The 15,508-nt window shown below is 40.1% G+C and overlaps 1 protein-coding gene across 3 annotated transcripts in view; it reads right to left on the bottom strand.

Moving 5' to 3' along the window:
- Window positions 1-8,477: 8,477 nt before the first annotated feature.
- Window positions 8,478-15,508, bottom strand: part of NUFIP1 (nuclear FMR1 interacting protein 1) — a 38,591-nt gene continuing 31,560 nt past the window's right edge. For 2 of the 3 annotated variants that reach the window (XM_044926829.2, XM_006053393.4), the window contains exons 8-10: window positions 13,383-13,499; window positions 10,059-10,291; window positions 8,478-8,759 (exon numbers count right to left, since the gene is read on the bottom strand). In XM_044926829.2, the coding sequence (XP_044782764.1) occupies window positions 8,643-8,759; window positions 10,059-10,291; window positions 13,383-13,499 (467 nt within the window). In that variant the 3' untranslated portion in view covers window positions 8,478-8,642. The remainder of the gene's footprint in view (window positions 8,760-10,058; window positions 10,292-13,382; window positions 13,500-15,508) is intronic. The other variant, XM_044926830.2, reaches the window with a different exon arrangement.

Raw genomic sequence — 15,508 nt, 5'->3', positions numbered from 1 at the left:
CCACATGAGCTCTAATAGGCGCTTACCAAATTCAAACATTGTTATTTTAGTTGTGGTCAAAAAACTATTTCTTGAAAATGTCCCCAACATTCCAAAATATTCACAAGAAAAGTGCCCAGCCTAGTAACACAAATATGGATCTAAATCAGTTTTTTCTTTTTCCTGCTTTTGCAAGGAAATAGATTTCTATCACAGTGATTTGGCAGTGTTTTAAACATACAAATAAATATGGGAAGAATTGAGACGATGTCTAAAAACAAAAACTAAAAAAAATATTTCCAGAGTTGAAACCATAAATGTAATCCTAGATTTATTTTCAAGCAACAGAATTTTTAAGAATTTCCCTATCTTTAAATTCTTCCATATCCTGGGATTTATGCAGTTCATCTGCCAATAACATTGACTGGTCTGTTGTATGTAATTTTACATGTCTCAGAAACTCTCAAACAAGATAATGATATATGACTTCAGTTCAGTTGCTCAGTCGTGTCCGACTCTTTGCGACCCCATGAATCACAGTACACCAGGCCTCCCTGTCCATCACCAACTCCTGGAGTTCACCCAAACTCATGTCCATCGAGTCAGTGATGCCATCCAGCCATCTCATCCTCTGTCATCTCCTCCTCCTCCTGCCCCCAATCCCTCCCAGCAACAGGGTCTTTTCCAATGAGTCAACTCTTCACATGAGGTGACTTACTTCACTCAAGATACAAGGCCATAGGCCAGTGAAAAGGGACAAAAAAAATGAGTGGTCACTAACATTAAAAAAAAAAAAGGCCTCAATTATTGGTTATCTTCAGATAGTTTAATGGTTAGGGGGAGCAATCTTTGATTGTGTAAAACCAGAATTGTGAAGTGGCTGCTGCTATCATTCCAATAAAACAAGGAAGTGGGACTTGCCCAGTCCAGTGGTTAAGACTCCATGCTTCCACTGCAAGGGGTGCGGGTTTGATCCCTGGTCGGGGAACTAAGATCCTGCATGCCATGCAGCCAAAGAAACCCCCCAAAAACAAGGAAGAAATTTCAGTAGTTTTAAGAAATTGGAGAAAAGTGCATAGGAAGGAAAAAAAGGGAGCCTTGATTAAATAACTGTGCCTTTGAAGATATTAATTCAAAACCTGTAGTTTGGCTTTACAAATTAAAGCACAAAAATAAGCAGAAAAACATGCGGATACTGAACTGCAAATACTGAACCCAGGAAATGACGGTATTCCCTCCTAATAACCAGAAATCAAGTTGCCAGAAACTGGAATGTGGAAACCTTCATACAAGGGGTGAAAGATCCTGAAGCGAAGATGTCACAGTTTTTCCAGGATTTGTACAGACTTATGTAAGTCAGCCAGACACAGAGGACCAATTGAAGAGACTTGCTTTTTTTTTATTATTAATTTTATTTATTTCTGGCTGTGCTGGGTCTTTGTTGCTGCACAGGCATTTGCTAGTTGCGAGGAGTGGGACCTGCTCTCTAGCTGTGGTGTGGAGGCTTCTCATTGTGGCGGCTTCTCTTGTTGCGGAGGACAAGCTCTAGGCGATCGGGCTTGAGTAGTTGCAACACACAGGCTCAGCAGTTGTGGCTCCCAGGCTCGAGAGCACAGGCTCAGTAGTTGGAGTGCAGGGGCTTAGTTACTCTGTGGCAGGTGGGGTCTTGCCAGACCAGAGATAGAACCCGTGTTCCATGCACTGGCAGGCAGATTCGTATCCAGTGTACCACCAGGGAAGTCCCACTTGATCTCTTTATGAGAAGACCCAGCAAGTGTCCCAAACATTAGCCGCACCAGTGCGTGTTTCACAGGACACACTGCCCTGCACACACAGTCTCTAGGCGTACAGCTCTAAAGAGCACAACTTCGAGCTGGGGTCTTTTGTCTGTGCATCCGAGTATCTGTCTTCTTTATTACTCCGTTTAACCATACTTACTGATTTTCCTCTCTTCCAATTTTGAGAAAGAAAGAATCCTTCGTTTGCTAGGTCACTCCCAAGCTGCCTCCAGGTCTGCTAACAAGAGACTTCAGGAGCAAGTCTGCCCTCCAGAGCTCAGCTTCCATTAGAAGAAGTGGCTTCTCTTCTGGCGATCTCTCAGTCCATTTCAGCCTTATACATCAAGCAGTCACCAGACAAAGGAAGTGAATAAGGCAACTTTCAAATGCTAATTCAGAGTGTGGGCTGTGAAAATTAGAAAACCCTCAGAAGAAAGACTGCCCTGGCGGGTCCATCAGCGGGGGTCTCGCCTCCCCCCTCCCTGAGGACTCACTGACCCTGGCACCCAGCAGTGGGGAAGAGCTCCACAGAGCGCCACCATCCTCACACTTAAATTCAAACATACTGTCCTCCTCAGAATTTAACTCTCATTTTGTAATGGAAAAGAGGAAGGTGTAGTAAATACAAGAAATAGGCTGAGCTTTTAAATACATCCAAAATGTATTTTCCACTTCTCATACACAAAATGAGGCACAATATGAAATATACAGGATGATCTCAACTATGTTATCATAAAAAGTTATAGAAGCTTATCTGATTGTAAGGAGTTAATTTATAAATGATAGCTTTGTTGTTTTTTTTTTTCAAATCCCTATCTTCTAGGGATGTATACTAAAATATACAGGGATAAAATAGTAAGATTCTTGAGCATAAGCTTCGTATTAGCCTCCAGTGGGGTGGGGTGAGGTAAGGTGGGCTGGCATGGCTAAGGCGTAACTGAACATGACCGGCCACAGACAGATGAAGTGCTGACGCTGCAGGGTGGGTGGGAAGAAGGGCATCACTACATCACTCTCTTTCTATACGTCACATACTTTCACGTGTGCTTGAAATTTTCCAAAAGAAAATGCTTTTTAAAAAAAGCCACAGGTACTTCCCTGGCTGTTCCATGGTTAAAACTCCACGCTTCCAATGCAGAGGGTGAGGGTTTGATCCTTGGTCCAGGAATTAAGATCCCACGTGCCACATGGTGAAACAAGTAAAAATTACTTTAAAAAAAAAAAAAAAAAAAAGCCACAAAAAGGAGAGAGAGAAAAAAATAAAGATACTTACCCAAAAAACTGCAGAGTGAAAAAAGAGGTAAAAGTTTTTATTAAAACAATCAACTACTCTCTCCCTATGCTCCAAATTCCTTGAAATGATCATTTTTAAAAACAACTGAATACTTACAACAGGGAAGAAATATAAGATAAAGGACGGCATCAGGAAACCAGTGGCTTGAGAAACTCCTAAGTTCCTCAAAGTGGTTCTCAAAATGCACCCCCCCTCCAAAAAAAAACTCACCAGCACTACCTGAAACCTGCCGTAAGTACAAATTCTCAGGCCACATCCCAGCTCTTCTTAATTATAACCTTTGGGGGCAGAGCCCTGCAATCTGGTTTTAACAAGGCCCCCAAGTGATTCTGATGAACCAAAGTCTGAGAACCACTATAAAGCTGACCAGGAAACTTGGAAGGAAAGTTATGACCAACCTAGATAGCATATTCAAAAGCAGAGATATTACTTTGCCAACAAAGGTCCGTCTAGTCAAGGCTATGGTTTTTCCAGTGGTCATGTATGGATGTGAGAGTTGGACTGTGAAGAAAGCTGAGCACCAAAGAATTGATGCTTTTGAACTGTGGTGTTGGAGAAGACTCTTGAGAGTCCCTTGGATTGCAAGGAGATCCAACCAGTCCATCCTAAAGGAGACCAGTCCTGGGTATTCATTGGAAGGACTGATGTTGAGGCTGAAACTCCAATACTTTGGCCACATCATGCAAAGAGTTGACTCATTGGAAAAGACCCTGATGCTGGGAGGTTTTGGGGGCAGGAGGACAGAGGATGAAATGGCTGGATGGCATCACCGACTCGATGCGCATAAGTCTGGCTAAACTCCGGGAGCTGGTGATGGATAGAGAGGCCTGGCATGCTGCAACTCATGGGGTCACAAAGAGTTGGACACGACTGAGCAACTGAACTGAACTGAACTAAAGAAAGCTGACCAGGTTGACAAGAAACAAGAGGAAGGCCTCCAACCAAACCAGCCCCAGAGACAACCACAGGAAAGGTAAAGTTAGTCCAGAGGCACTCTAAGCCGAGTCAACAAATGACAGAAAGCCAGGGACTAGCTGCAACAGTTAAGTCCTAAACCTGCCCACCTCCAAAACCAAGCGGTTGGTGGGAGTGGCAGATAAGAGTTCTGCCCTGGAGAAAAGCTCCATCCTCAGATTAAAACTCATGGTATTTTGGCAAAGAGGTGGGAGTGACGCCAAGAGCCTAGATTTTTTTGCCCACTCCCCCCTCTATTCTAAAAAATCTGTGTGAACAAAGCTTCCTTTTCTCAGTCAAGGTAAACATCTTTTGGAGCAAACAAGGCTTTATACAAATCTGGGAAAAATCCATGCCAACCCATTAATCAAGAGACTCTCTTTCATATGTAAAAGTGATTCTTTCAACAATTAGCAGTAAGATAATTGTTCAGTAAACTGAACAAACAGAACAACTGACAATCAATGGGGAAGCAAATAATTCAAGGAACAGAAAATAACATGAACATTCTCACTGGTATCCTTAGAAATATAAGGGTACTACACCTATGAAAAAAGCAATCAGAATAAGAAAGCAATCTTGAATATTTGAAAACAAATTACTACATATTAAAAACTAAACAGAAAAGCTAAATGATTGTAACATATCACAGCATATCATCAAGTAATTAAATGTTGAATCCTCATTTCAATTCAAAAAAATGAATTGGGAATTCCCTGAAAAGGGAATTAGTGATTTGGAAGATAACATTTTGCTGGGGCGGGGGTGGGGGGGCGGGGCGGTGCGCGGTGGGCTGCACCACGCAGAGCATGCAGGCTCTCAGTTCCCTGACCAGGGAATGAATGAACCCTTGCCCCTGCGGTAGAAGCTTGGAGTCTTAACCACTGGACTACAGAGCGAGTCCTTGGAAGATAACATCTAGAGAAATCTTTCAGAATAGAACAAAAAGACCAAGACAAATTATTTAAGTCCAGTGAAAGGATCAGGTCACGAAGTTCCATATTCACTGGTTAAGTCCAGAAAAAACAAAAGAAAAAATGGAAAGAAAATAAATCGTTTTAGAAATTGTCCTTAGTCCAAGAATGGTACAATTCTTCAGAGTGAAAGGACCATAATGTAAGTAGAATGAATGACATATACTATATCCCACATACCTGAGCATTATTGGTGAAATTTTAGGACTCCAAGCATAAAAAGAAAACCCAAGGTTTTTCATGAAGGTGAAAAATAAGTTTTTGCCAATAAAGATAGAGAATTGGACTGCTGTCTGCCTTTCAAGAAGCAATACTGGATACTAGCGATCATGCGTTCGATTTTGAACCTAATACCCTAGACTCGGAGAAGGCAATGGCACCCCACTCCAGTATTCTTGCCTGGAAAATTCCATGGATGGAGCAGCCTGGTAGGCTGCAGTCCATGGGGTCGCTAAGAGTTGGACACGACTGAGCGACTTCACTTTCACTTTTCACTTTCATACATTGGAGAAGGAAATGGCAACCCACTCCAGTGTTCTTGTCTGGAGACTGCCAGGGACGGGGGAGCCTGGTGGGCTGCCGTCTATAGGATCACACAGAGTCGGACACGACTGAAGCGACTTAGCAATACCCTAGTGTTGTTTTTTTTTTAATTGAAATGAGGATTCAGCATTTAATTATTTGATGATATGCTGCAATAAACCAAAACAACTAACCCTGGGATAAAGGGAAAGGCAGTGAGAAGGAAAGAGTGAACTAACAGTTTTCTAAGTAATGATACATAATGTCAAGACACAAACACACACACACAAAGATAATAGAGATGAATCTAAAAAAACTCACAGGATTGTACCAGGAGAAGAGGATCCAGGTGGGGAAGTGAAGGAATGCTAAAGTAACTGACTTAATTAGGAAGTGAGTGCAAAATATGGCTGCTGATTAATAAGTATAGAGAAAAAAGGTAACCCCTAAAGAAACAGCAATACGTTGAATTAATTTCAAAGCACTAAGAGAAAAAACAACAATCAATCAAGCCAATAAAATGGTGAAATAAAAACAAGCACAATATTCAGAAAATACAATGGCAGAAACAGTCCAAACATTTCAACTGTTTCAATTAATATGAATGGATTAAATTTCCCAGAGACTCTTAGATTGAACTCCCCTAAACCTGATTTGAAAATAGAAGCCAATGGAGAAAGTATTAAGGACAAAAAAGAATATCTCATAGTTGTAAAAAGCACAACTCACCAAGAGTCACATAAATGCTTTCACATCTCTGAAACCAATTCATTAAATGGACATCAAGAATGTAGAAGGTCTGACAATTACCAACGTAAATCCAAAAAAGAACAGGCAAGGCACCCTTCTCCCCTCAAAACTCAAGAATATTTACAAATATTGACCATGCATTCCATAAAGCAGAAACCATACAGGTTACACTCTACCTGCTTGGGAATTGTAAACATACTTAAGCAATTCCTGGGTTAAATATAAAGTGAACTGAATCTGAAATTACCCCCTAGAAATAAACAACAGTCACCACAGCTTAACACTGTTGGACACAGCCAGGGCAGTACTCAGTGGGGTTATTTTCAGTCTTTACCACATTTATTAGAAAACAAGAAAGACTGAAAATAAAACTTGGCACAATTTACCTTAGAGCAGTGATTGTCAAAGCCCCTGGAGACATGATGGTTCTTTGAAAATAGACTAGGAGTCTGTGAATTCATTTATATATTTGAAACCTATGGAAATTGCATGCTAACCTGAGATAAAACTGCAGACTAGTCAAAATTTGAATATCAAATCAGTTTGTAATATTGGTTACTTCTCTGTCCTGTTGAGATGAACTGAGTTAAGAGTAACATCTTTGAATAATGCAAGGTTTTATTCATTTTTCTTTTACTCCATTAAAGTATTATATGAACTGAATTAATGAATGAACCAGTTGGTAATTTTCCAAAATACAGGGTTCTTTGGAGAAAGAGAGTAAAATAGAATAAAAAGGTCTGTATGGTTGTTACCAGGTTGGGAGACATTGACGTCAATATGACTGTTAATCTCAGGTCTGTGATGTCACAGTGTTAGGTACCAGATGTTCCAGGATTCGGGATGGGATCTTGCAGATGTAGAGGAGCAAAAGGGGCAGAGGGCTGCTATCAGCTCTCTTGCCCTACTTCTTGAAGTCAAGATTCGTGGATTTCAATAATCACGATGTCAAGTAAAATTAATTTTCCAACTACAAGAGACTAAATTTTAAAAATCTAGCTCCTTTGGCTGAATGTCAAGAGAGGAGCTCTAAGGAATGCATTTAAGTCAGTTCTGATGAGATGGATGGACCTAGAGCCTATCATACAGAGAGAAATAAGTCATAAAGAGAAACACAGATATCATGGATTAATGCATCTATATGGAATCTAGAAAGGTGGCGCTGACGGACCTGCTTGCAGGGCAGCAGTGGACACAGACATAGCGAACAGACACAGATCTGGGTGGCAGAGGAGGAGGGAGAGGCTGGGACAGATGGAGAGAGGAGCATGGAAACACACATGCAACCACATGTGAAACAGACAGCTAGTGGGGAATTTGCTGTATGACTCGGGGAACTCAAACCCGGGCTCTGTGACAACCTGGAGGGGTGCGATGGGGTGGGAGGCGGGAGGGAGCCCTAGGAAAGAGGGGACATATGTATACCTGTGACTAACTCATGTTGATAATAGGGCAGAAACCAACACAATATTGTGAAGGAATTATTCTTCAATTAAAAATAAATACATTTAAAAAAACAGAGTAGAGCTCTAGCACTAGCTAGCACAAATGACTAGAACATAAAAGACCAGAACCTCTGGCATTACAGGAGATAAAAAACCTTAGTAGCTGTTATTTATTTAAAACATATTTTAAGGTTCAATTATTACCTTTATAAGCAAATTTTAATTCTTTAAAACTCATGTAATATTTTACAAATTACTGTTTATGCTGTAAAAAATTAACTGAACTTCATCAAGTACTATACTTTACATACTTTTTCAAAGGAAAAAAATTTTAAAACGTCCAATTCTGAACCATACCAAAAAGAAGCACTTCTACTGAACTGAACATAAACAGAAGCCGTATCTGTAATATTTCAAATGATCAATACCTGAGCTGCCAATAGGTGAATGTCAACATGTCCTTTGAAATAAACAGCAGAAATTTAAATTTCAAGATGTTCTCATCGTATTAATTTGCTCTGGCTTATTTTAAAATACCCTCCTTCTGCAGGGGTTAAAGAATGACTCTTCCTCTCCCATTTATTAAAAGCAAAATGACTGTATTTCTCTCCACAACCTACAGTTCTCCTCAGCTTAATTTAAAAGTTTTTTTCCTTACCAGTAAACCAGCATCTTCAATTCTTATCTGGCCCAAGAGTAGACTTCCTTATACAACAGCAATAAATACAAAGTAGAATTCTGCCAGCAAATATTACATATGATCCCAACAATACAGACAGGCTTAAAAATCAACTAGCTATTTATTTATATAGCGTCAAAGACTCGAAAATCCTACACAATAGCCCATGAGGCTTACAATTTAATTACTAAATCCAGTTGAAAAAAGAAGAATTTTCACCCACAAACTTGAGGTTGTTACTATCCTACATGCTTCAGACGTGTGTACCTATTCATCTTTAGTGCTCACAGTAGTAGTATTAAGTCCAAAAAAGTCTTTTTTGATGATGTACCGAACACACTGCAAAATCACATTTCTTTCATGTCGAATGTCCGGAGCTAACAGCTAAAAAATAATAAAGAAAAAGATTAGCTTTTAAATAAAATACATACAAAAAATACCATCTAAGATATTCTATGTGCCTTCTCTATATGAAGAACACGGAATAATAAAGATTTGTATTATATTTACTAATTATTTCACTAAAAAACAATGTAAGAATATCTCCTTTTAATCAAAACTATCGAGATTTAAACAGTAGTATCCAAGGTTCTCTCCAGGAGTATCAAGGAAGTGATGGGAAAATTAGGTTTAGAAGCTTACAATTCTTTACATCTAAAAACCAAGTTAAACAGGATCCTCCCAAACCCAAATCTATAAACAGTATAGAAACTGGTATGGAGCTACAGTAAATATAGTAATAATGAAACTAGCAGTAAATAATCCCAACATTCCTGGTCTTTCAGGACTTCCCACTTCTGTGCTTACTGTAATTGAAAGAAAACTGAAAATCCCTGGTATCTAGAATACATAACCAAGGAATCACATGTGATTTGCCAAAAAGAATAATGTAACTACTCATTTTATTTCTGATGTCAACGTAGTTCAGAAACACTCACAGAGGAACTTTCAGTAAACAGATGATTTAATATACCACTTACAAGGAAAACGTTTTAAAAATGCAGTTTCCTTTACATAGCACCAAAATTTTCGAAATAGTACATTTCAGATCGATTTTATTAAGAAGCAACTGCGTCTGTATGCACCATGCCGGTCTGCAGTCACAGAGCACTCGAGCTGCAGCACAGGCGCCTCCCTAACCAGGCAGAAACCCGACTCTGTGCAGAGCGTCACCAGGCAGTTTCGCAACCCCACTAGAGATTCCAGGGTATCTCCATCACTCTTAGACATGAAAGGCTCAGATCTTTGAACAGCTTAATGTCCATTACCCAGAATCAAAAGAGGCACTATTTCTTTATAATTTAAAGAAAAATCGTAAGCTTTTGAGCACATCACACTGAGAATAAAGTCAAGCAAGCACAAAAGAAACACACAAAACCCTTTTTCTCCCTTTAGCCTGCACTGTATTTAGTTGTGCTTTCAATGAAAATTTTAAAAAAGGTCAGTACACTTCGATATACTTTACCAACGACCTAAGCCTGGGTTCTTTTATTTTAAGCAGTTTTGAAAATTGTAATTATTCCACACTTACTGAGTATCAGCTATATTCCAAAGGCAGTTTCAGAACTGATACATACATAACTCTTCAAGGAGCATATGTCTCTGGTAACCTTAAAACACACACACACACACACACGCCCAGCAGCTCTATTCTCAGGACATGAGAACACAAAGACCACTTACCATTTCCAGGAGATATGGATGGTGTGTTCTTGGTTCAAATAATGTTCGATAGTTGAGATCATTCTTTTTCCTCTTAGGATTTGTGTTTTTAAAACTTCTCTTTTGGCTCTCACACTTGGCTTCTGAGGAATTTTTAACAGTTGCTTTAACATCTTGACTTGGTTTCTTAGGAGTATTGCTATGAAGAACCTGGTCTTCTGCCAGCATGTCTGCTTCAGTCCTGATGGGAGCTTCTACATGTGATGAAAAATCAACACAAAAATAACAAATTAAAAAACAGGTAAAACTTCCAAAAATAACCAATAAAAACACCCCCCACAATAATCTCCTTCCCCAGCCGTAACAGTTACTTACTTAAAACTGAGCATGTACAGTGTATTACACAATTTTTCAAATTGGGAACTATGACTGCCAATAACTGAGGAGATTGCATACTGCAAAGAGCTATGGAAAATGATCCCTATGAAAGAAGTAATACCAGATGGAAACTTGGATCTACACAAAGGAACGAAGAGGGCCAGAGACAGTCAATATGTGGATAAATACAAACGACCTTTTTCATTTGAAAAAATTTTGTAAAGGTAATTGACAACTGAAAGCAAAAATGCGTAACAACAATGTATGTGGGGCTTATCAGCATCCACAGAACTAAAACCTGAGAGAACAGCACAAAGGGAGGGAAGAGGAAAATCTAAGTATACTGCTGTAAAATTCTTAAATTACAGGAACACCTCATTTTACTGTGCTTTGATTTAATGGTCTTCAGAGACACAGCATTTTGTACAAATTGAAGGTCTGTGGCAACACTGGCCAAGTCTGTTAGCACCATTTCTCCAACACTGTTTGTTCGTGTCTCTGCATCATATTCTGATGATTTTTGCTCAGTGTGTCAAACTTTCACTATTATTATATGTTATGGGCATGTGTAATCACTGATCTTTGATACTACTATTACAAGTGTTTGGGGTCACCATGAACCATGTCCATATAAGACAATCAACTTATCAATGTTGTGTTCTGCCTGCTCCCCCTACCTGCCATGCTCCTCTCTCTCTCCTCCTCCTCAGGCCTCCCTATTCCCTGAGACATCATACTGAAAGTAGTATACGGTTAATAACCACACTAACGGTTAATAACCACAGGCTTCCTCAGTGGGTCAGCTGTAAAGAATCTGCCTGAAATGCAGGAGCTCCAGGAGACGTGGGTTCAATCCCTGGGTCAGGAGGATCCCCTTGAGTAGCAAATAGCAACCCACTCCAATTTTCTTGCCTGTGAAATCCTATGGAGAGAGAAGCCCAGCGGGCTATGTACTCCATGGGGTCACAAAAGTAGGACATGACTTAGCGACTAGGACATGACTTAGCGACTGAAACAAAAACAACAGAGATGCTATTTCATGGTTCAGAGAAGGCTCACTTTAATTTCCTTGTTTCACTTATTGCAAAGTCCTGCTGTGTCAATATCCTATCCCAATCTATAGCCCAGTAACACTGCAAGCTAGAAATCTGCTAGTGACCTGGATGGCTTAATAAAAGCAAATTCAAATTACATAAAATAATTCTTAAGGCTTAGGAATGTGAAGCAAGGAATTTTTCCTGAAGGCAGGACATTTTAGACAATCAGTCAAACTGAATTCATACAAAGTCAAAAGAATAGCTATGCACCACCTATTGCCACACAAAGAAAGATGCAATGGAAGGCAATATAGTTGGCTTCTTTAGACCTAAGCTCTACATCAGCTTTGCCACTAGTTTTGCCAGTGTATCCTCTTGAAGCTTCAGCGTCTATAAAATAAAGGGCTGAAAACTTGATCCCTTCCAGTTTCCTCTCTGCCTTCTCACAGTGGCAGTCTCAAAATGAAGACATGAGTATAAAACTATTAAATATCTTATCTTAGGAATGAGAGAGGAAAGCATTTGTATGGCTTGTTTTTATGGGATTCAGTAATCTGGTAATAGCTTTCTTTGCTATCACCTGTCATAAATACACACGATAAGCAGGAAACGTAATATGTGTTTAAAGAATAACTTCATCTTCATATCAGTGTACTAGAAACAAGAGTAAGGAACTAAATACTGTTTTTCTTAAAATTCAAAAAAAAAAAGAAGAAGAGGAGGCAACCATCTGTAAAGGACTCCTCTGATAAAACCAAAGCAGATTATATTTCAAAATTCAAGCAGCCTTTAACCAGTTAACATGGTAAAGCTTGGCCTTTCAAAAAGAGGAAAAAAAAAACAACTATGTTATAGATAACCAGATCTAAACCTTAATTTTCATATTAAAGCCCAACTCTTCCTTCTTCAGCATCTTCCAACTACATAAACATTGATTTTCTCTAGCTTAGTCAACATTAAAACTCCTGCCATCTTCATCCAATTACACTTAAACCTCCCTTTCATCTGACATTTTCACTTTGAAGACCCTCTGTTCCTGTCTCGGTAGAGCCCCTACTGTGATGCCGCATGTGAGACACACTCAGGATTCTCTCGTGGCTGCTGAAGCCCAGACGTAACGACCATGCACAGCCAGGGTCAGAGGCGCGACAGGACACACGGTTATTCACTGAACAAACGCTGGGTTACTGGCGTGAACCTTGGCTCGAGCTGCCCATACTGCCAAGCCCACTCGTAGCCCTGTTAGGAGGCCCAGAAGAGACGCCAGATATTGAGTTGGTTTATCACCACTGCTTTTTTTGGGGGGAGGGGGAGTTTGTCGTCACCTTTTCAGGTTAAAACATGTATCCTGAATAACATTAACTTCTCAGAAACACTATCAAAAGGATTCCATGTCTCCCAACCTTTAAAATACACAGGCTAATGCAACACAAGCATATACGATTCCTGTGTTCTCCGAATGAGACAGCTTAGGTAAATGTGCTCTATAAGGAGCGATGCCCCATATTCAGGTAAGGAATTTTACCATCCTCTTTGTCATAAAGGACCCCTCTCCAGCTTCAAAAGGTGCGAAACGTGTTAAGACAAGGGTTCTTGAGAGTGGGAAGGAGTATTAACTTCCTTTGCTTTATCTTTTAGAATTTTCTCTGATTTCACTAGTGGATATCTCTTCCCCTTCCTCTTCTTTCATTATGTTATTTTTGCCCCTTTCTCCTAGAGGAGCAACACAGTTCTCCATCTCTCCCACTTCCCTTCATCCCATGTTAACTTCTGAATCAAATGAGAAAGGAATTTGAGGCTCAACTTAAGAATGTGCATGACACATCTCGTCCTCAGATTCATACACGCGAAAGGATGCTACTGATGCACAGTGTACATCAAAGGCCAGCGGAGCGACGCACACCCACGGCTACCACCGGAGCCGGCTCACCTTCCGGCTCACTCTCGGACCCCGAGAGGCCGCCGTAGCTGCTCATCAGGGAGCACAGCGCTGGCGTCACTTCCTTGGGTATGACGGCACTCTGCGGTTTCTCCTCTTTGTCAGACTCTGAAACAGGAAGCACTGAGAATGAAACTGTACCTCAAAAATATCTACCAGCATAAAAATGAAAGCTGACAGCCCCCACCCCCTCATGTGTTAGTGAAAAGAAAGCACTTTCTGATCATGTCCTCAATCTTCCTGAAAAAGAAACCCAGGAGACTTGAAAATTTTCCCCTTGGTTTAAATCTTTACAGTCAGAGAAGCTATCTGCCCCAAAGAGAAAACAGAGGGGCAAATGGAAGCTATATGCAACTCAAGTCTCTTAGCAGGCTTCACTGGTTATGGAACTTCAGTCTTCTCTAAATGAATTATACAGTCTTTGTTATTATTTTATTTTATGCTATTAATTCATTTTATTACAGTACCAGGAAGGCCATAAATGTATTTTTAACATCACTGGACTAGGATCATAGACTCTGAAAATTAGATTTGGAGTAAATAAAATATAAATGGCCACTCTTTTCAAGACTGGTTTAGAGGGTACAAGTAGTATTTCAACCTTTCTACAGTTAAAGGCATAAATATAACGCCTCACTGAATCTGCCCTAAATTTTTATTGTTGAGAACTTCTAAGAACGTAAGTAAACAAGCCAAGCACGAGAATTTAGCGAGTACTAAGAGCCTGCCAAAGGTGAAGTGTTTGATCAGAGCCCAGCGAGTTTAGTTGTGGCCCCAGGATACCACCTATTGCATTTATTTTTGGCACCTCTGAAAGTGTATTACATTTATTCTGAAAAAGTCAGTAGTGCCTGGTGGGAGAATGAAGACAATAACTTGCTTGTGTAATGAACCAGCTCAACCCCACAACCAAGAGAAAATGTTTCAAGACAGTACTAAACGTTCAGCAAGTCGGTCCAAGGGAAACCGAAGCACGCCCGCAGGAAAAAGGAAGTGAGCACGGAACGACCACCTTCCGGTCGATGAAGTGAGAGCCCCTCTCCACCAATCCACACTGCCCAGCACCCACTCCAAAAACTGCTCCTCGTCAATTCTGAGCTAATTTCTTATCTTTTCTCCTAAATTAATAAAGGGGAATTGAAAATATGCAGTTTTATTTATAAATGACTAGTGGATAAAACAGAATCTGCAACAATATTAGTGTGGAGACTGTTCATCTCATTGTTTAAATGATGATATGCCAAAATGTAGAAGCATCAAAAAGTACAATACAGATGACTAAATAATGCTCTTTAAAAGCATGAGCTCATTTAACGTTTGTGAAGTATCACCTTCACTATTAATTACAGGTGATAAAACCAAAATTCAAGAGAATCTGAACTGGATGATCACTCAGGTAACAGAACAATACAACAGCCGGGCAAATTTAAATCCTGGCTACCTGACTCTAAATCCCAAGTATTAACTAGTGGGCTAGAATATCTCCTACAGATATATAAAGTCTTCTGAAAATTAAGTCATCCTACCAAACTCTCTCTACGGTCAAGAATAATGCCAAGAAATGTCTTTCAGCTACAGCCCATTTCTCTGTTCCCTTTCACAGCAAAACCCCAACTATTTATATAACTCACTGGGGAAGTTGCTTGGGCCTGAAATTTCCTACAACTATCTGACCCTCTAGAATCTACTTCAATCTGTCTTTCAGGCCCACCACACCAGTGAACTTTTTCTTCCAAGGTCACCGGATTCTTCTGTGTTGCCACGTCTAAAGGTCACTTGTTGGTGTTCATCTTACTTAACCTAGTGACAACATCTGACAGTGCGACCGACCCTTGAACAACGCAGGCTTGACGCTCACAGGTCCACTCACACACAGCTATTTTTCAATACGAAATACTACTGAAACCAACCTGCAATTAGCTCAATCCATGGATTCAGGGCTGTGGATGCAGAAGAACCACATTACATGAAAGGCAAACTACAGGTTAGTTTTCAAGCACGTGGGGGGCTGGCGCTCCTAACCCCTGCAATTGTTCAAGGTCAACGGGAGACCTTCATGTGACTTCCAGAACCCTTTCACTTGGCTCTCCTTTCCCAGAATTTAGTCTCCCTACTAA

The sequence above is a fragment of the Bubalus bubalis genome, chromosome 13 (assembly GCF_019923935.1).
Source record: "Bubalus bubalis isolate 160015118507 breed Murrah chromosome 13, NDDB_SH_1, whole genome shotgun sequence".
NCBI classification, from domain to species: Eukaryota; Metazoa; Chordata; class Mammalia; order Artiodactyla; family Bovidae; genus Bubalus; species Bubalus bubalis.
Note: the sequence above shows the minus strand (reverse complement) of the source record. Positions and strands in the feature narration are given on the sequence as shown.